This window comes from Argopecten irradians, chromosome 1, assembly GCF_041381155.1.
Source record: "Argopecten irradians isolate NY chromosome 1, Ai_NY, whole genome shotgun sequence".
NCBI classification, from domain to species: Eukaryota; Metazoa; Mollusca; class Bivalvia; order Pectinida; family Pectinidae; genus Argopecten; species Argopecten irradians.
The window spans coordinates 40,193,984-40,214,285 of NC_091134.1; the positions used below are offsets into that span (position 1 = coordinate 40,193,984).

At 33.4% G+C, this 20,302-nt stretch overlaps 2 protein-coding genes across 5 annotated transcripts in view; both read left to right on the top strand.

Moving 5' to 3' along the window:
• LOC138327700 (ufm1-specific protease 1-like) overlaps positions 1 to 20,302 on the top strand; it is a 57,560-nt gene that overhangs the window by 28,286 nt on the left and 8,972 nt on the right. The window lies entirely within an intron of this gene.
• On the top strand, positions 1,481 to 18,809 carry LOC138327682 (uncharacterized). Of its 4 annotated transcripts, none has more exons than XM_069273990.1 (5): positions 1,481 to 1,619; positions 3,259 to 4,308; positions 13,242 to 13,389; positions 14,830 to 15,857; positions 16,206 to 18,809. In XM_069273990.1, exons 4-5 carry the CDS (start codon positions 14,915 to 14,917, stop codon positions 16,643 to 16,645), a joined length of 1,383 nt encoding a protein of 460 aa, XP_069130091.1. In that variant the 5' UTR covers positions 1,481 to 1,619; positions 3,259 to 4,308; positions 13,242 to 13,389; positions 14,830 to 14,914; the 3' UTR covers positions 16,646 to 18,809. The 4 variants fall into 4 exon arrangements, 3 of the variants coding, with proteins under 3 accessions (XP_069130091.1, XP_069130083.1, XP_069130101.1); XM_069273982.1 differs by lacking the exon at positions 1,481 to 1,619 and adding an exon at positions 2,830 to 2,986; XM_069274000.1 differs by lacking the exon at positions 1,481 to 1,619 and adding an exon at positions 2,875 to 2,934.

Consider the following 20,302-nt stretch of genomic DNA (forward strand, 5'->3'; position numbering starts at 1 on the left):
CAGATACCCAAGGTGAACTAACATTGGAAATGCAACATTTCTAACACTGTAAGGGTAAGGCAAAAGAACATAGATTGTACATTAAGATATCACCAAGCTATTTTGTTCATTCAGCTGTTGATATGTGTCTTGCCAATCGTCAGTGTTGGTGTATTTCTGTTTCGTGAAAAATGGTACATAATTTGAAATATCGAGTCATGTAGGAAGCTAAACTTTTAAATTTATGAAAACAATTTATAAAACTTGCTGAAAGTTACATTTGTATGTTGATAATGATTTAAGACTAATTTCATTAACGCGGCTTCAATGTGTTGGTATATTAGTTTTGAAAGAGAAATAACTCCTCCATTCTTATCGACTTAAAACAGAGTGGATATGTAAAACTCTATTTCTATATATAACGTCTACGTCTACGCTATTAGATCAGGGGTTGAGATGGGGGAATGGCTAAAGTGTCACACATCTTACCAATGGCTCTCCGAAGGGCAGTTGTCATATATTAATCGTAAGTAGGTGACGTTTCTTCAGGTATTCCATCTTTCGTAAAATATCACGTCAATAAATGATCATGGCAGTTAAGGGACGTAAAATAAACTAAATGCAACTACTTTATCGAAACAACAACTTAAAGATGCTCCACCGCCGACAGAGCATAAATGATATTCATCCTTTGAACAGTAATTGGTGATTAATCGTGTATATATATATCTAAATAACACAAAAAAACAGTAAAAGATAATTTATTTTGCCGTTGGCGCATGCACAATCAGTTCTTCATTCCATATAGGATATAATGCCAACAAATTTTTTCGGGATGCAATTATTTATTTTTCACATTTTTAAATTAAAGTAAAATAAGAAGCTCAAACTTTTCAATGGTGGTAATGGTGTAAAGTAAGTAGCTTTTGTAACTGAAGAAAAATACTAAATCGTCTGGTCCTGTTTTTGCTAGTGGAAAAATACCATTTCTCAGGCTGAGTCAGCGGTGGAGCATCTTTAAATGATATGAACTTACCCTCACACAAAATATTGCAAGCCATTTATTAAATCGGATCTTTATTAACATTCAATACCTCAAAATTTCTCATGGATGGAAGACAAAACTATTTCTACATTTGGGAAAGTAAAAAATATGATTTCTTTAAACCTCTCAAGGTCACCCATTTAAATTATGTAACGACATTCTATTTAGAACACGCATGAAAATATACACAAACTATTTAACATGTCCGCGCCATTGTCCATTGAACAATTGGTCGGTAATTGAGCAGAACCACAATGTTTGTAATACACCGTAATAATTTTAACGAGAACTCGACACTCGTAATCAATAATAAGTACATATATGTATTCATGCCTGGTTCTATTTTTAATCCAATACAATGTATCGTCTCTTTCATGTCTTTATCAAAAACATATTAGTCTACTTTAAATTAATTACGAAGAATACATTTATTTTAAAAGTCTGCCTCATATATACACAGTCGTTGAGTGGTTATAAAACAATGAGTAAAACTCATGCTTGGTTGTTGACACACGCCATGACCAATTTTTAAGTCAGGTATTTTACCAAAAGATCTTCGGCACCTTTAAAAGCTTCTACACATCAACAAGATAAAGTAAGTCTTACCGCGTTATGTTCTCAATGTTGTCATACGCTTTACTTACACGACGCTTTTCCCAATGTTTAATGTATGGATATAATGAATGGCAAATACTCTCAATTTTAACCACGTCACAATTAGCCTCATTTTTTATTTCTCACAATAGTATTCAAAACATCATCAGATAATATCCCGTCAATACCTCATATGATCATCAAATCACTTGTGTATGATGCATCTTACTCTACAAACGTGTGTAAGATGACAACTCTTAATAAAGGACACCTGTTTCACCTGTACATCATTAAATAGGTTATCAGTTTAGACATTTTAAAATGTATACAGTATAACTTGTCTACACCGAACCCTGTATAAACCGGAAACTTGTCTATACCGATTAATTTGTTTGGTCCCGGCAAATTTCTTAATAAACTATAGTACCCAAAACCTGCATAATCCGGAACCTGTCTACTCTGAAAACCGGAACTGTCTAGGTAATGTTACTATACCTTTCTTTGTAAAATTAACTTGGGCAAACCGGCAGCAATGTTTTCACAACATGGGACTGATCATGAGGCGCCTAAGGGGATTTACCTGTACCGGTATACTAAGGGCTAGATAGTGACAACTTTTCACTTTTCATTCGACGGTTTTGTTACATGTACATTGTATTTGTGAATACTTTTCACTGTCAATTCTAACAATAAAACATACACATAACTTCTGAGAGTTCATTTGAATGTAGCACACCGAGAGAAATGGATCGTACATGTACACCTCAGAAACCAAGAAAACGTAGGATGGAATTCTGTGTTCTACCATGTACATATGTGAGAATAAATGTTTGTGCTGTAATAAAAAAAATCTTCTGATGATTTCCATGTGAACATTTTGTGATAAGGTTCTATCCTCTATAAACCGGACACATGTATAAACCGAACAATCGTATATCGTACCCAATTGGCGACTAATATTATGATGATAATGCAACTGAATAACATTACATACATTGAAAGATGTTCGAAACACTACCTTTTGTATATTTGTGTGTATTATGTATTGTTTACTGCGTATCTAAGATCATGCAGCGAACCTGGCTCATAAGAACACCAACTGTAGACATTGAAACCAACGGATGACCACGTTTATGACACTTATTATTAATAGGAACAACTAAAATATATGTGTTAATCATTTGAGATCAGATATTCCAGTAATGCCAAAAATATATCTACCGTTGCATTTAACCTATTTATATATTTCAATAGCTTCGGATGTTCCTATAGGTATACTGTATAATATCTTACTCTTGAAAAGACTTTGATTTCAGGTATTGGTTCTTGAATATTTTTGGGGAAAATGGATAACATAAAAATTGACCGGTAAGAATATTTATGTAAAGATTATTTCCTATGAAAAAATCCTATGTTCAAACATTATTAACTGTAAAATATCCTCATTTCGTAGGATGAATTACAAAATTCAAAATGAATTAGATTAAATTTAGTGATCAAAGAGTTACTTATTCCAGTTCCCTTTTTATGATTGAACTTATTTATTTGTATTTACAAGGTATTATTCAACTGCCTGCAGTAATTTGTTTTATTTCTTCTCTTTTCTAAAATGTGTTTATCTATAATTTACCTTTTTACAGGTACATAATTACCCAGCGCGACATGTAACACCCGAAGAAATGATTTCATTGCTGGTGATTATTCATATCGTTCGTACTTCGCTGACTGGAATATGGCCAGCCTTAATACCAATATGGAGTGTGAACAGGAAAAAAAGGATAGGAAAATTATCATCCGCAGGAGGAGGCGGATACTTTGGTTGAGGTTGCTAGGACTTTTTTCTCAAATGACATATGGTTTATGGTCTAGGTTATTTCCCAATGATGATGATATCAACTTTTCTAAGAATGAGCTTCAGTTCTTTAATGACAAAGCTAACCAATATAACACTTTGACGAAGGGAAATCGTTCGAAAAATGATCATGAATGTCTTGACCATTATTTTCAAGCACATTTTTGCATCTTACATGGAGATGTGGAAGCGGGAGAAAAGCATGTGCAGTACGGACGCAGAGCTGCAAACCTATCGAATAAACCTGATTTATTCTTTCTGCTATTTGCTTTAACAGAAGCACGAATACTTTTCATGAAAGATAATATTAACGAACTTCAAAATTTGTTAGAGGAATGTTTCCAGATGATAGATAGATTAGGAAGGTCATTTCCAACTTTTATCCTCGGCTGGTTTTTCTACAATAAAGCGAGGATACAAACTGATGCTAAAGACGCTATTTTGTATTATAAGTGCGCGATTGACAAGTTTAATAAAAGTGGAACATTAGACAAGATATTTGGAATGGGTCATGCACTTTGCCAACTAAATATTACTATTCTTCGTTGCGGCGACAGAGCTCATACCATACACAGGACTGATCTACCGGTACCTTCTGATATGGAAGAAGCTGAAGAAAACTTCAGGAGTTTAAAAAAAATGGCGATTCTCGGACACTGTATAGTCATCAGAATTCAATTTTTGATAGCAAAGTCTGACCACAGATTTCGCACTGGTGAACTGGAGGATGCATTGAGATCAGCTGAGGAGGCTCATGACCTGGCGTTGAAATATAATTGTATGGAATATAAAGAAATGGCAGAGAAACGAATAGAAGTCTACGACCCTGGACATAGAGGTAATCACTATAACGACATGTCATATATACTTCGCATTGTAATAAATGTAATTCAAGTGTCTATTCAAATGATCATGTATGTTTTGAATTCCATGACATGAAGATGCATTCGTATTTATTCGCCTGACATCCTTCTAACCTTTCGATATTACTGTTATACCGTATATCCGAGAGAATTATATTTTTACGATTTCGCAGGACATTGCTATGATTGCGAAAATTTGAAAATCGTCAACATTTACAATAATTTTTTAGATTTATCGCGTAAATACCAGCTATACGTTATGAAATATAACAAAATACAATAAGTTCAGTATTTTACATTACAGGAAACATGCACCTGAGAAATCAGCAAAAGATTGTCATCAAACATGCTGAAAAGGTACACACTGGTGATGTTTACCAAAATCAAACATGCTGAAAATGTACACACTGGTACACGTGACGTTAATAACCAAATCACACAGCAACATTTTTCCGATCCAGGCGGATTATCAGTTATTTGCCTATACACAGTGAGAGGATATTTTCGGAGAACCAGATATTTCTTCTTGTTTTTTTTTCAGTTTGTGTATCCTTAGTGTCGATGTTCAATATCAAAATTTTAAAATATAATACTGATTGATATAACACCATAGATGTCTTAACATCTCGTACAAAAATGAAAATGATAAAGACGGGCAAGATCATAATCACTGCGAAAAAGTATCTGATGTTTAATTAAAATCAATTTTGAATTGAAAAAATGAATATACATGCATATAAATATATATTATTTACTCCCTATATACGTGCATGTTGCATGTAATTATGTGCTGAGGGCGTATATAGGCCCTGCCTGCTGCCCAATTCAAATTGTGATTTACTAAAATATCCGATGATGGCTACTTTACAATGGTACATCTTGGTTAATGCAGGAACATAGGAAATTGCTTACCAGACCATCGCGCTTTACTGCAGATCTGTGTGACGTATATAAAGTTAATGCGTGTTATGTCGTGTATATGTAAGGAATTTCTTGTGAATAAATAGTATTGATATCATTCTCAGTCTACTTGATTTAATTCCAATACACTTAGTGATGCACACCTCTGAGAGGTCAAAATTTTCTTGTATCAAACTTTTTTGAGCTACATGTATTATCACTCAAAGATTCCTAATTAACAAAATATTGGATTTTATGGGAATTTTGTCGTTTTGACCATATACACTCGATGTTAAATCCATAATTTCCTAATGAGGTGTTTGATATGCATGAATGTTTGCAGAATTAATTTTCCAGTAGTGGTTTTTAAAAATATAGCAGTTATGTTCAATAAGACTCCTCTTTGTACTCAGAATAAAAACATATGCTACCCCAACCCCTTAATTTTGGGCTTCAAAATGCACCATTTTCAGCCATTTTTGCCAGATTTAACCCTTTAAAGAAAAAGTTCTGGTATTAAAATTTTGGAAATATTTTGCGTATCAATAGGGAAAAGGTTAACTTTTCCAAACAAGGCAGAAAAATGGGGGGTCCGTGTGCTTACTTTTTTGCCCCACTTTAATATTTGTGATTTTTTTTAATATAACTAAGATTAAAAAATAAAAGTGCTAAAATTACCATTAAATATAAAGTATAGTGACAAAAACGTATGATGTCACACATTAATTCTTAATATTTTAATTACCACGAAGCTAGTAAAGAATTACTGCAAATTAGCTCGATGCAGCTAAAAAATTCAGACGCATTGATGATTTAAGTAAAAACAATTTAAGCCAAAAATGGTAATACTTTGGCTCTACTCAAAGCGAAAAAAGACACACTTTCAAAATGGCCGCCAAATGGGTCTTTTCTTTAAATCCCCTTAAAAAAATTTTCGATAAACTTTGCACCTGGCAACTTGCTACAGATATTAATGGTATCATATAATTCATATGTTGAAATACCCATTAAGGAACAAAAACAACACTGCCGTTTGTAAGGTCGATTCTGGTTGAAACAATGGCGTAATGCATTAATAGATAACAAGTATGAAATTAAAATGGGAAATGAAGCAATTGTCTATGTAAGATTAAATTTAAAGGATTTATTTGCTTTCATCTTATGAACACAAAACACTGGGTAAAACACTCTCATCATAATCCGAAATTCGTTTATCTCCATACCACAAAATAGGCCTTCAAGTTAATCCTTAGGAAATTTCTATTGTATTTTTCTTGATTACGTTATCCACGAGCTCGAATATTGGCATCAAATGGAAAATTACCATTGAAGGATCTGACTCATGTTTGTTTACTTAATAACAGTTACGGTATTACACGTTGCATTTCGTCTGAAAATAGCACACCATTTTTAGTCATATTTGGCCAATCGCTAAACGTTATATATCCATGCCTTATCTTCGTGATTTGAATAATGTAATGGCATAGCATTTAAAAAAACGATATTCCTTTGTTTGGTTTAAATCCTAATAGGTACTTTTTATTTATTTATCAATCTACATAACTTATCGGCTTTTCATACATGTATTAACGATGTAAAACTAGCTTACAGAGATTTAGAAGCTAAATTCTGATGCATTTTGAAAACTTGTCAATTTTAGTCGATTTAATGAATCAAGGATATACTTTATATTTAACAGACTTATGAAGGGGTTTTTTCGTTTGATTCTACATGTACTTTGGTATTTAAAATTTGTCCACATCATATTTCAAAAAATATTAGAAAATGTTAAATAAAAACCAGGTTTGTAAACAAAGTCATATACAATCGAAACGTAAAAATGAGTTTAAATCAAATCAAAACACATGCAATATATGGCGTTTACATCTAGAACACTATGATTTTTATCTTGGTTACCTCGAACGCTCAGCATAACGAAAAATTAAGTACATGTAAATAAAATAAATAAATAAATAAATAGCTTGTCAAGATTGGTGGTTATTTTTCTGAACAGCGAAGAATTTTCGTTAAATTGTTATAATTTATCTTATCTTCACAGGGAAATAATTTCGAATACTTAAAGTGTACCAATAAGTACATTTTCACTCTATATTCTTAATTTTGATAATTTAAAGGATATGTGTTAAATACATTGACTCTATGCAGAAGTAAGATAATACATATCCATTATACTTGTGGAAATTTCCACGGTACCGCATGTCTCCATTCCTGTCTTTTTATGCTGATCAATATCTAATTACGTCATTGTTAATTTGTTTATTGAAATTAAGCACCATATGTACATTGTAACCATGTAAATAGTTTCAATCTGAACCAGGATTTGAACCCGCTATTGTGTCATGCATAACCATGACTGATTTGTAGTGTGGATTTACCAATCGGATGTGGAGCAGGGCCAAATTTGTCGGTTTATAATTATAGTTTACATAATGGACTGTAAATTTACAGTGTAGGTAACGTCTTATATATTAACTAATGTCTATATATATTTCTTTTCGTTATCCCACGCCATACATGAACAGTCGACGGATAGTTCTAAAAATAGTCATAGGAGTAAATTGACTTTTTTGTAAAATTTTCGAAAATTTACGAAGAAAATGGAAATTTTACGAATTTGTGAATACATAATAAATTGTGCGAAATAAAAACGTTGGTTTGAATACCGAAATCTAATCGGTGACGTTGAATATCAAGAAAAGATATATCCCTGTGGTCTGGATTATTTCCATAGACATCCTGGTGAAGGTAAGTGTTAACGTTGATTGTTTACCGGGTGTATTTCATCTGCCTTATTAGGGTAAATTGGATTCCGCGTAATGAATAGATTTATACATTGTATCATCAGTGTATTTGACAATGTCTTATCTCAAACTGTCATTATGGCCAAGCGCTTTTATATATTCTCACAAATTGTTTCTTTTAGTCGCTTGAAATATAAATGTAATGAGATAATATGTCAAATACATTAATCGTTTGTTAGTGTTCCGTAAGGAAATTATCTTACTGGGAAAAGTGAGCATCCTTGAAAGAAGTTAGATAATAGCCACTCTATACAGATACTGCAAACCAACTTTCTTTCCCGTGCGATTTACTTACGAGTGTAAAGCTAAAATCAGCTATAAAGTATAGCAGACGTTATTAGAATATTAGCTTACTGTAAACCACCTATTTCCACGGTGACTTAATTTACGATGTTTTCAAGACAATTTCATTGTGCTATTTACAGACAAAACACCCAATTTTAGTTGAAGTTTTGTATCCTTTTCGCGGTGATGTATTCTCGCGAATTCCTATCGAAAAAATAAATCTCCCTCGAAAATAACATGGATTACAATAATTACAGTGCATTCACAAAAAGGGGCAGGTGCTTAGTGGTATTTGGTCGTTTGTATACGTCGATATACTAATGCTATATAGGCAAACTCACTTCATAGAAACAATATGTTATCCAATAACGACATTAATAAACAAAAACAACTACAGTAAAACAAAGAAACAAAAGGTCTCTGGGCCTTAACGGTCATCTGACTATTGGCACAATACAACACCTCAAAGAATATAGTAGTGGCAAATAATAAGGCAATACAAATAACTATTTTGATAGAAGTTCAGGTTCTCATATATTTGATGAATTATACAATAAATGAAGGTCCCTTGATCCCCAACATGCTACAAGTCCAATATCTGGTTTCTAGGACTCTTAGTTATTTACAGATTTAAAGATTTTAGCCTATTTGATCCCGGTGACCTTGAATGAGGTCAAGGTTATACACTTGAACAAGCTTGGTAGCCATTCGTCCAAGCATGTCACAGGCTTAATATCAGGTCTCTAGGCCTCTTAGTTATTCATAAGACGTCGTTGAAGTCGTTTAAAGATTTGAGCCTATTTGACTCCTGTGGCATTGAATAAAGGTCAAGGTCATTCATTTGAACAAACGTGGTAGCTCTTTATCCCTGCATGCTACAGGCCAAATATCAGTACCTTTGGCCTTTAAGTTATTGAGAAGAAGTCGTTTAAATGAAAAGTTTACGCAAGGCTCACGACGACGGACAGTGCATGATGACAAGAGGTCATACTGACCCTTGGGGCAAATGACCTAAACACTAACTCTGTAACCAGTACGTAGATTAGGAATAAAATTCTATAAGACAGATAAACTTCTATTAGCTATAGAGAAAATAAACTTTCTCGAAAGAACTGAAAAATGTATTTTCACTTTTTATCAGATTCCAACATTTGAGGACCTGAACGCCCTGTCAATAGCAAGATGACGACAATATCTCTTTTGAAGTCGGACACGAGTGAAACCGACAATACGGTTGGAGATTTAAGAAAAGTCTTCATCGAACAATCTAAACGAGGATATGAAAATCGCTGTCGAATAGTCTTGAAATGGCTGTGTTATCAAAGCGGACTTCGAATGCTCACGTTTGACCGGTCTCTATATTCTTTGTCCGAACGAGAGAAATTTTTCTTCAACCAGGCAGCTAATTTGTACAATCTAGCTCAGAGCGATAAACTGTCAGCACTGTGCTGCATTCTGGAATGTAAAGAAGACATCAGCTTAGTATGTTTAGCCCTGTATTTCCAGGCCAATCAAGCTATCTTGAGACGTGACTTAGAACAGGCAAAGGACTGTATAGCCAAGGGATTGCATAGGGCGAAGGAGTCCAACAAGTATGAACTGCTTACCATGATGTTAGCCTCACCATTGGCTAGAGTGTACAGGATGGAAGGTCAGAGGGAAGAGCTTCAGAACTTTCTTAGTGAATGTTTCATGATGTTGGAACTGAAAGGAAAGGTGGTTTCGGGTCGTTTCCTAGGATGGTTGTTCTACAGCCAGGCACAAGAACGACTCATGCGTGGTAACGCGTTGGATCTATCTAATCCAACCTCCATGTCCGAGTATATAAAATATTCCAATAAGGCAGTAGCATGTCTGGAATATGCCCTTGACGTTTTCAATGAGGATGAAACCGAAGATAAACATTTCGGACAGGCCTACTGTCTTTGCCGACTCGTCATTTGCCTGCTGGGGTGCGGTGAAGATGGATCTACTATAGACCTTGTTGATACACCGTACCCGGGTGAATTCCGATCTGCTCGTAAATACCTGAACCAGTTAGACAAGTCTCCAACACGGCATTGCACAGTGATAAAAATTATGCACGAGATGGCTAAATCGGACTATCTTTATAGGACTAGGAATTTTCAGGGAGCATCAGAATCTGCAGTGAAAGCTGCTGAATTATCCGAATGGTATGGGTGTAGTGAGTTCACAGAGATTACCAGAAAACGGAGAGAGTTATACATGATGAAATCGGAAAAAATAACATTAAATTACTTTTATGTTGTGTATCATAAAATAAAAATAAACAAAAGGGACCAATGTCTCAAATAACGATAAAATAAACAGAGATAATTCTGATTTGTATATAATTATATATTATTATAATATTATTTAAATATATGCATCTCTGAAATTTACTTAGATACACATGGATGTTATCTTTTGCCTGTTGGAATATAATTTGTATTAAATATTGATATTTAATTCAAATTTTGTTTCTTGTGGTTTCTAATATACAAGGATGCGCTATATTTTAAGTAATGCCCAATACAATGCACGCAACTCTATTCAGCAATATCAAAATAACTTTAAAACTTCATTTAATTGTTACACAGCGTCAATCTTATGCGTGGTTTTAATCATGATAAACGTAAACTTTTGTAACACTTTACTAATATTTCCTTGTATGAATAGTCTAGACACTTAAGGATACTGCCTCCTGTGGTCATTCTCGAGAAAAGTGTGTGCTTGTTTAGTAAAGAAAACCTTTCAACGGTTCCATCTTTAAAGAGTAAGTAGTTTTATCAATTTGGCTTGCCTCGCTCCTCGGGCTTTTGACCGCAGCCTGATTTAATGCTGAAAACTCTTACAACAAAACGTGGCTTAATTATTTTTTTAATTTATGCTCAAACCCGCTTTAATAGACTATTGATATCTTGACCACTCCCGATTTGAAAAGCTGAGACCCTAAGGTTATGAATGAAAATCACATGAAAGAACCACAAGATATGACAATGTTTGAATTTTTTCTGTCATATCTTGGAATTGAGGGTCAAAATGTTGTAAACAAATTATTTATTTAGTTCAACTCAGACTCGCTGTAGTGTACCCGATCTGGAGTGGACACTTCGAGATGGCGGCCGGTTCAGAACGGGTACACCACAGTGAAACTGCCGATAACGATGTTTACAATATGGGTAATAGGTATTCGTATTTTTTTTTGAAGTCCTAATGCATTTGTACAGACATTTTAAGGCTATATCTCACATGACAAGTAAAGTATTTAAGGTTTGTTTTGGTTAGTTAAACATCCCACCAACAACCGGGATCATTTAAGAATGTGCTATGTTTCTATTGCGGAGAAAAACGGAGTAGCTGCCATTATGCTGTATCGCATTTGGTTATAATAAAACTTGAAACTTGGAGGGAAACCATCGACCATCGGAAAATTACATGATAACTGTCCCACATGGGGTTCGAATTCGCAACTCGGAGATGGAGGGCTTGTGGTTATATGTTGCGACACTCGACCACTCGACCATCGCGGTCCCATATATTTTAGGTTGATCATAACGCTTTTAATATGTGATATTGTGAATGAATGGCAATTGTATACATGTAGGATTGGGGTTATCAAAATTGAATGCTTCTATGACTGACAGTAGTTTATTTACAAACTTACAACATCAAATATCAACGTTCACGTCAATGTTCGTCATATCTTATTCACTGGCGATCGATGAAAATACCTATACAGCCACAATTTCCTAACCTGAAATTGACCAGAAATAGACCAAAAGCTCAGGTCAAGAAATTTTGACCTAACATCGACCTAAAATTGACCAGATTTCTTGTCTGAAGTTCAGGTTATGATATATTGCCTGTGTATAAGTTTTGTATAAAATGTCATTATAATTTACATAACATAATAAATGTCCCAATAGAAATCCATAGTCTGTTGACTTATGGACAGAATGAAATATATACTAAGTGTAAGATTTGGGTTTATTTCAATGATCGAACCCCAAAACAAAAAGTGTTAGGTTTAAGGTGGTATGATGATCCTCAACTAAATGTATCCTTAACGCAAGTTCCTTTTTAAAATGTCAAGTTGTGTTACACCATTAAGGAATAGTTAAAAGAATGGTAATTGATTCTCTCTAACAACATGGCTAATGCATATTTAATCCAACAACATTATCGAATCATCCTATCACACTATATCTAGTGAGAACATACCATGCCTTATGTATGTTAAGATGGAAACGTACATGCAGAATTCACTTTACATTTACTAATAACACTGTCGAGATGTGAAATGAAATTGTAGAACACAATTTGACTTCATGGTCTCACCTTATGTACTTATTTCAATGCACTATAGATGTAAATATATCGAGTTTGGCAGTACTGCCAAAAATCATTTTCAGCTTTTATTTCTACTTGTAAATTTAAAACCTATGCATTGTAAGCATTGTAAGTGTCAAAATGTTGGTAAATTTTGATGGTGAATAAAATTTTAAAATTTCTTCTTGATTTGTGAGTATGAAAATTACGGCACATATAACTTAAAATAAAAAGCTTGATAGATCATTTTCATAAAGTTGAAGATATCAATAAGGTTTTCTGACGAATCAACGATACAACAATTTATATTTCTAAGCTTTATTTTCATTCTTTTAAAATATATTTTATCATACAATAGTGTTAATTTATCAAGAAATATTGAAAGAGGCTCTTGTAATCGTTCCAATTTTGTAAAATAATCAAAGCGATCTGGTTACATAAGCACATTAGTGACGATAATGTTATTTTTAATCGCATTGGATATACAGGTACATGTATTACATTTTTTTACAGGTATGTTCAGTTTATTATAGACAAAGCTAATTTGAGTTATGTGTATGTATTAATAGAGCAGTTCTGGAAAACCCAAATTTACAACAACAAAAAATTGATACTAAGCAACATACAATCACTGAGATTCGATCCAGCACTTGAACACAGTCCTGTAACCTATCAAAACCTCCACCATGCTTCGAAAAAAGTTTGTTCGATAATGAGGTAAGTACGAATGTATTTCGGATTTGAAATTAAATAATAGGAACATACTTTGATGTGAAGAAAATCAAATTGGGAATAGTCAAATTAATAATATGGGTATTAATAAATTTAAAATTAAATAATTCAAATAAATTGTTCCTCAATTGATTCATGGCTTCTTCCATCTTCATAATTTATCATATTACAGATAGTCCCAATACAAGATATTCATTTAGATAGTTTTGCAATTAAATTGGGTGTGAATATGGAGAAAGCAAATAGACATACTTGATTATTATTATTCTTGTAAAATAACCAGAATCAATTTTTAATTTGTTGAAATTAAATTGATAGAAATATTGATGAGATATATAAAACAAACACATTCTCGTGCGCGCACATTTAAGATCTTTGCTTTCTGACAAATTGATTTTACATGAAAAATGAAAAGATCGTACTCTTGATTTGAAAATAGATAAGAAAGATTGAAATTGTTTTATAAAACAAATGGGAATACCGCTTTAGTTATTCGAATGGAAATTTTGAAACATAGTATATGATGAGTTTTATAAGAATTTTTCACAAAAAAAGTAAAAAGCAGAATATTGTTTCATCATCATGGATTAAAACTTTTTCAATCTTATAGATTTTTTTCGTGAAACTTAATTTCTCCGAAATAGTATTTTGTTGAGTCGATTTGAAGTTTTGGTGTGGGCAACCACCATTTACCAAACACTTGTCACATAAATTCATTGAGTGTACGGTATGGTTTCGGAATGTTCTTTTTTTTTTTGTCTTTTGTATTTTCTAATGTATCCACTGTAATGTCCACACTGTTATGCTATCTCCAGTAATCTATTTGAAACCATACGACTTGGTGAATTAATGCCTTATTAACATTATAATTACATCACAGAATTTATGCAGTGTAAGATTCTTGTTTAATGTATGTTTAGCAGAAGTTACTTTACAATTACAACAACACTATGAAAATGTATAACGAAACTTTAGACCACAACTTGGCTTTATGACCGTATGTAAGTACTGCCAGAAATCATTTTAGGCTCTTACTTGTACTTGTAACATTAAATCCTGTGCATCGGAAGTAATGTAATTTTCAAAACGGTGGTAAATTTTGGTTGTGAATATAATATTTAAAAAAAAAAACGCTTTTTGATCGATGAGTATAAATATTACAGCACATACAACTTTAATGTAAATGAACTTTCATTCGCATGCAATTTACTTTGGCTTATTTCCCGACCTTAATGAATTCATGAAAGTTTATTTCTGCGAATAAATAATTACCAAATATATATATTTAACAGAAATTTTCATTCTGCGAACATTACTCTCCACGAACTATAATTGCGAAATTTAATAACCGCAAAAGAAAGTTTGGTTACAGTTACTGTGATGAATATTAAAATATATTATAAATATTTCATTTTCTCGTTTCAGCATTGGTGATAGAAAACTAGATTAATTACATCCTAAATTGAGATGTGTATATTGTGACCATATCATAGCTAGCACAGAAGAAAGCATGCCATTATTACGATCAAGAGGGAGTGTCGTCACACGGTCTAGGCGGAGAATGCGGACGCATTCAGATACCAGACAACAGATAACATTGTTTTGTTCTTGGCTGAAATGCTGCTTTTTGATAATGCCCAACCTAGACGATATTACTTTTTGCGAAAGGCAGATTAATTACTTCAACCGTAAGGCTAACCAGTACAATACGTTGACAAATAGATATGTTCCTATCCACGAAGACGACATGTGCATTGAATTTTACTTTGATGCTAACTGCAAAATGTTGGAAGGTCAAATCGATTTGTGCGAAAAAAGTGTACAAGAAGGATTAAGAGTTGCAAGATTGTCGAGAAAGCCTGATTTATTCAGACTATTATTAGCTATACCTCAAGCGCGAGTACTCTATGCGAGAGGGCAAATCGAGGACCTTCGAGATTTTCTTGTAGAGTGTTTTCAGAGGATAGATTCTTTAGGAAGAATGATGCAAGGAAGTGTAGTCGGGTGGCTCTTATACATGCGCGCAAGGTCACAAAATGATAAGGACGACGCCATTAACGATTATATACACGCTATAGATGCATTCAACAAATGCGAAACAGTAGACAAAGAGTTTGGGATAGGCCATACGTTATGCAGATTAAACATTGCTATACTTGGTTGTGGCGAAGAGGTCGATAGAGTCGATCAGGTTGAAATTCCGTTTCCCTCCCAACTTACCAAAGCAAAGAACAATTTCAAACATTTACAAGGAATATGCAATCTTGAGCAATGCGTTGTCATCAAAATATTATATTTGATGGCAAAATCGGACTATTACTATCGCACAAGAAACCCAGCCGCTGCACTTCGAGGAGCCATAGAAGCACACAATCTCGCGGTAGATTCCGGATGCCAAGAGTTTGTTGAAATTACAAAGAAGCGGAAAGAAGTCTACACCGCCAAATGCACGGGTAATTACTATAATGTCATTATAACTGCACTGCAATACATGTATATGTAACCAAAGTGTTTTGACCACTGATCATGCATGTTTTGAACTCCATGGCATGAAGCTATACAGGTATTCGCATTTATATTTCCATGACATCCTTTTAACTTTTCGATATTTATATATTACTGTTATACCATATAACTGGTTATCCGAGTGAATTATATTTTTACGATTTCGCATGACATTGCTATGATTACGAAAATTTGAAAATCTTCAAAATTTAGTATAAGCGTTTTTAGATTTATAGCGGAGATAACACCTATACGGTATAACATGTAAACAAATACAACAATATTTTACATTACAGGGAACATGCACCTGAGAAATCAGCACAACATGGTCGTCAATAATACTGGAAATGCTCACATCAGTGAAATCACAAATGCTGAAAATGTACAAATTGGTGACGTAAATAACAAAATCACAAATGCTGAAAATGTACAAATTGGTGACGTAAATAACAAAATCACAAATGCTGAAAATGTACAAATTGGTGACGGAAGTAGCCAAATCACGCATGCTGAAAATGTACACATTGGTGACGGAAGTAGCCAAATCACGCATGCTGAAAATGTACACATTGGTGACGGAAGTAGCCAAATCACGCATGCTGAAAATGTACACATTGGTGACGGAAGTAGCCAAATCACGCATGCTGAAAATGTACACATTGGTGACGGAAGTAGCCAAATCACGCATGCTGAAAATGTACAAATTGGTGACGGAAATAACCAAATCACACATTAAGATTTTCCCGATGACGGCCAGTCGGTTTAAGTTCTGATGTTGCACAGAGTTATTAGCTCATGCCATGTTAGAGGATATTTTCGGAGACTCAGATATTCCTTCTTGATTTCGTTTCTTCAGTATGATAGTTTTTAAACATACCTATTAATATATATTTAGGATGTTAAATGTGTGGTTATTTCATATGAGATTTTATGAAACGAGGCTAGGAAGGTTTTGCTTATGCGAGCCTTTACGAGACGAGTTTCATATAATCTCATATGACATTTACACAAATTTGTTATGTTTTCATCACATAACTACATCATTCTACTTTAGAGCAATCACAAGTCAAAACACCTTGATTATCGTCCTTGTAGCATGATGGTGGCCCTCACTTCGGCTCTAAGTAAATTGTGATCAATCGGAACACCAGGAGGACCAGGGTAGTCATTGATATGATTTCCTTCTACAACTCACTCTTTTTAACTGTTTGAAACCTTTTGTCTATGACAGATATGTACAATAACATGACTTCCCCATCTAACAGACATGTACATAGATTTGTGCTTGTGAACGCGAGCTTATCGTGCCAGTGTGACTATGAACTGTATTAAATCCATTTATTTATGTACAAATGCTGATATTTCATTCGGAATTTTGAACTAACTGAATTTTCTACATGTTTTACCTGCATACATGTATGTGCACGCATACTCTACTCGTGCTGTGCTGCCCAACAAATGTGAACTGAACATAAAACATGAACGTGTATATACAAATGTGATCACTGACTATAAACGTGTACCTCTCAGTCGCATGATTCCAAAGTTCTATCAAACCATGACGGAAACGTTGGAAGAGGAAATTTATGTGTGTGCAGAATATGTACAAGAAAGTTCTATGTAAGAGGACAAAACAAAGACTTATGAGATTTTCTAGTTGAATGTTTTTACAGGATAGTTTGGAGAGAACGACGCCCAGAGTTTAAACACCCAACAATTGTAATAATATGCCACATATAGCGACCAAAAGATCTGACAATATCAAAAGAGTTACCATTAAACGCATTTTACGCCTTATAAAATGTATTTTAGCTTCAATATCTTATATAATTTATTCTTGTTAATCAAAAAGTTTTATTTGGTTACCATTCATATAGATAAATTAATAGTGTATAGATATTATAGTTATATTTTTTCTATTATGCAATTTGATGATCTGTCTCGCTTATTTCAGTTTCATTTTTTCAAAGTTTTGATCTTGGCCAATTTGCAGACAAGCAATTTAAATGTATAGAAGCCCTGGAACCATGCTATTATTGATATAGGCGTTATTGTCTATGTTAAACCAGGAACTCGAACTGTTCTTTCTCTTAACTGACACACACGAAAGATATATTACTTTCATACTACAATATCAATTAATTTTTGGCAACAATTTATGTTATTTTTTTAATTTGACAATAACGTTAGAACAACGTTTTCAACAAAGTTTTTTCCATGTAGATAGTTTGCATATAATGTAGTCCTAATATAATCTCCTACCGTCAATGTCTTTCATCAGCAGCACTGAAGAACTTCAATTTATGCATGATCCACAGTGAACAACATGCTGACTGTTTTAATGTACAGGCTTGTCAGCATTTGTCACTGTGTGGCGTAATATTCTGACGAAAGGGACAATATTTTGTTATGTTTTTTTTCCTTTATTGTTCTCTATTTGAAAAAGGACTTACTGTACTGTTATCAGTGTTAATTGGTATGGTCATTTTTTGAGTCTCCAGTTACAGTGCATGTGTTGATTTAATATGGAGTCCTAATTATTATGATGTCATGACCAGCATTCCATTATTTTGTATGTCATTATTGGATTACTTTTTTGTTATTTTTATATAGAACATGGTTTAGTCTTTAGGTCATGTTGGATTGACTTTTCATGTTATATGTATTTTCTTATACGCTATATAGAATATATGCGTCGTCCCACGGTGTAATTCTAAAGGATGATATTTTGCAGTGTCCTTTTTTATTTATTGTTTTTTTTTTTTAACAGAGAAAATGTATCATGACCAATCCATTGATGTGTACGTCTTGTTATATGGCTATGTTTTTTTTGTCAGATTTGTCTTTGATATGTTGGAATTATGTTAAAATAAATTTTTTAATAAATCACATTGGTTTGACACCAGCTTCGTTGATTTAATACTGATCCACAGGGTTCAAAACTAAAACAAACAAACTTCAGCTATATCAACGTGTGTCAAGATCGAAAAAAAAATGTACATGGGTAAAAAGACTTGAAAAATACGCCAATCGAAAGGAGATTAAGATGAAACGGCAAGAGATCAGCGAAACTATCTCATTAAGAAATTCGGACCGACGGACAATAATCAGTAAAAATGAGCATTTTATCATTGACAGCCATTTGTCCGAATATATGTCATAATGCTAGTATGTCCTAAAAAAGGCTCTTTACATGCAAAACATTCGTATTTTCGGTCAAAGTTGAACAAAAGTCGGAGTATCATAACCAACTAGTGTTTTTCAGAGTGATGATATCAATGTCCGTTTGTGTACACCTAAATAGGACTTTATTCAGACAGTAGAAGGCATGTTTGATTGGTGTCCAAATTGAAGCGTTTAGTAAATTTATATGACCTATATTTTTTGTGATTTTGCCATATTTAAGGTTAACCTTTACCGTTTTTTTCAGAACTGCGGTGGAAGCTTTTCTATCCTGTTGTCTGGTAATACAAATTTGTGTACTTTAGGGCTATTTGTTAGATTTATATACATATGATACACTGATTTGCAGCGAATGTTCAAATCTATAATCTTTGACCACAATAAGGAACGAATTTATTAAATTTCCAGATCAGTTTGCAGTAGAATATCAATATAATTCCACTAATCACGCTTTAAAATTGTACAGTCAAATATATCTGCAGAGATCAGTCAAACAAACAATGAGAATAACAAATGGTAAATTAGATACCGCAATATCATATCAATTGGCAAACGGTTTTGACCAGTGCACTTTAGTGTATAGAATTATCGATGGTGTATTTATGGTAACCTATTTCATACTTCAACAGACAACAGAACACGCATTCATACATGCGTATAAACTAGTTCTATCAAATCAAGAAAAGTTAGACATCTTTTTAAAAGTATATACTTTAACGCTGATATGTAGAACCATAATGAATTCTACATTTTAGAATGTGGTGAAGACCTATGAGACCTAAGTTTTGTGTAGAAATACAAAAAATGTGATCTTTGATTGTTTCGAAACAAGTTCAAGGATATCAAACTGTGAAAAAAAGTTGAAAATCACCACATATGTTTAGATGATATTTTCAGCGCGAAGACAATAGAGCAGAAATACGTGCAATGCAATATCATAAAAAAATATTAAAGTAGATATAATTATACTCTGTAAATAATCGACTTCTAAAAAAGTTGAATACCACCACATAATAATTGATTGGCACCTTATGTGCTAGGACAATATAACAGAAATATATTCAATGCAATTTCCTAAAAATAACCAGGGGTTACACTGTTTATATACTATATAAGTATGATGACTTCATATGGTAATTACGATTACGGCTTTGGGAGTCGAGAAGTTGGTCATTTACGCACAGAATATATGCAATGTGCTTGAATATAT